The sequence below is a fragment of the Pelodiscus sinensis genome, chromosome 29 (assembly GCF_049634645.1).
Source record: "Pelodiscus sinensis isolate JC-2024 chromosome 29, ASM4963464v1, whole genome shotgun sequence".
Classification (NCBI taxonomy): Eukaryota; Metazoa; Chordata; order Testudines; family Trionychidae; genus Pelodiscus; species Pelodiscus sinensis.
In genome coordinates this window covers 404194-406557 of record NC_134739.1, presented here as the reverse complement: position 1 = coordinate 406557, position 2364 = coordinate 404194, and the positions used below count along the sequence as shown (strand labels likewise).

General features: G+C 65.4%; 1 protein-coding gene across 1 annotated transcript; it reads left to right on the top strand.

Annotated features, from left to right (window-relative positions):
* The first annotated feature begins 850 nt into the window (after positions 1 to 850).
* On the top strand, positions 851 to 1831 carry LOC142820989 (uncharacterized). Its single transcript, XM_075911381.1, has 2 exons — positions 851 to 1196; positions 1392 to 1831. Exons 1-2 carry the CDS (start codon positions 851 to 853, stop codon positions 1829 to 1831), a joined length of 786 nt encoding a protein of 261 aa, XP_075767496.1.
* Positions 1832 to 2364: the final 533 nt, after the last annotated feature.

The window sequence follows — 2364 nt, the reverse complement described above, 5'->3', positions numbered from 1 at the left end:
GGAGCTGCGTGGCGGGGAGCTGTGTGGAGGGGAGGTGCGCGGCGGGGAGCTGTGTGGAGAGGAGCCGCGCGGCGGGGAGCTGTGTGGCGGGGAGGTGTGTGGCGGGGAGCTGTGTAGAGGGGAGCTGCGTGGCGGGGAGCTGTGTGGAGGGGAGGTGCGCGGCGGGGAGCTGTGTGGAGAGGAGCTGCACGGCGGGGAGCTGTGTGGAGGGGAGGTGTGTGGCGGGGAGCTGGGTAGAGGAGAGCTGCGTGTGCAGTCTTGTAATTGTGTTGTCAGTAATAAGTCAGGGTATGTCTACACTAGAAAGTTAGTTCAAACTAACTTTCCTAGGCGCTACACTAGCGCTCCGTTAGTTCGAACTTAATTTGAACTAACGGAGCGCTTAGTTCGAACTAGGTAAACCTCATTTTACGAGGACTAATGCCTAGTTCGAACTAGCTAGTTCGAACTAAGGGCTGTGTAGCCCTTTAGTTCGAACTAGTGGGAGGCTAAGGCTTCCCAGGTTTCCCTGGTGGCCACTCTGGCCAACACCAGGGAAACTCTATTGCCCCCGTCCCGGCCCCAGAGGCCACGGGCTGGCTACTCACTTTGTGCCAGTTGCAAGGCTGCAAGCACCCGTGCCTGCACAGCCTGCACCTGCCACAGGATGAGCCAGCCATCCGAGGGCTCCCAGCCCTCCACTGCTCCCCACGACCAGCCTGGCGGCTCCCAGAAGCCTGCCCGGGGGCGCAAAAGGCGGGTGCCCGCCTGGTCAAGTGCGGAGATCGTGGACCTCATCGAGGTTTGGGGGGAAGCCTCCAATGTCCACGATCTCCGCACTAGCCACCGGAACGCGGCCGTCTACGGACGCATGGCTGCCAGCCTGGCCGCCAGGGGCCACCAGCGCAGCCGGGAGCAGGTGCGCTGCAAAATTAAAGACTTGCGGCAGTCCTACTCCCGGGCCTGCCTGCCAGGGGCCGACCCGCAGGCCTGCCCCCACTTCCATGCCCTGGACCGCATCCTGGGGCCTCATGCCGTCCCTGCCCCCCGGGACGTGATTGACCCCGGGGCAGAGGGACCGCCCCTGGAGACGGAGGAGGAGGAAGAGGGTTCTGAGAGCCAGGAGCCTGCCGCCAGCCTGCCCAGGACCCGGGACCCCCGAGGCACCCCACAGAGCCGCTCGCCTGCATCGTCAGAGGCCGGGGAGGCGTCCACCTGTGAGTACCCTCGTGTTCCCCTTATGTGTACGGGGGGCTGGGGCGAGAGGGAGCCCCGGGACCGTGCGCCTGGGCCTTGCCCACCACGGAGCAGCAGCTGGGGATCCTGCAGGGGCCCTGGCCTTGCAGAGGGGAGCTGGGTTTCACACACCTGGGCCCCTGGGGAAATTGACCGCTGGTCTTCTTGCACCACAGCTGCAGCACCGGGGACTGCAGGGCGCACCACACCGCCTGCAGCAGCCGCCCGCGCCCGGGCAAGCAGGACAGCCAGGAACCAGGAGGACTACCAGAGGCGGCATCTCCGGTTCCTGGACCGACAGCTCCGTCTCCAGGACCACTGGGTCCAGGAGGACCTCAGGCTGCGCCGGAGGAGTCTGGAGGCCCTGGAGGAGCAGGGCCGTGCCCTGCGAGGCCACCTCCAGAGCCTGCTGGACCGCTTTCCATTTCCTCCTCCCCCTGCTCCCCCTCTTGCTCCCCCTCTTGCTCCCCCTGCTCCCCCTGCTCCTCCTGCTTCCGCTCCTGCTTCCTCCACACCCCCTGTCCCCTCTGCCCCCCCCTCCACAACCATTCCCCACCGACGCCCCCGGACCCGCAGTGTGGCGAGACGGGAGAGGCAGCCGGACTCCCACCCCTGAGCTTTCCTTTCCCTTCCTCCCTTCCCTCCCCTCCCCTTCCAGCTCCCTCGTCCCAGGTTTCCCCCTCCCTTCTCCCACCTTCATTCCTCCCTCCCCCCACCCCAGTTCTGTGAAATAAACAGACGTTTTTGTTTGAAAAACAGGTGTCTTTATTTGACAGTAGGTAGGGAGGGGAAAGGGGAAGGGGGGGTAGGGTGGAAGAAGGCCCCGGTGGGGCATGCAGGGAGAGGTCAGTCCTCCTCCTCCTCCACCTGGAAGCTCTCCCGCAGGGCTTCCCGGATCCGGATGGCCCCCCGCTGGGCTTCCCGGACAGCGGCGGTGCGGGGCTGACCGTAGTGTCCAGCCATGCGGTCAGCCTCAGCCATCCAGGCTGGCAAGAAAGCCTCCCCCTTCCGCTCACACAAATTGTGGAGCACACAACATGCCGCCACCACGGGAGGGATGTTGTGCTCGGCCAGGTCCAGACGGGTGAGGAGGCATCGAAAGCGGGCTTTCAGTCGCCCGAAGGCCCCCTCCACCACGATGCGGGCCCT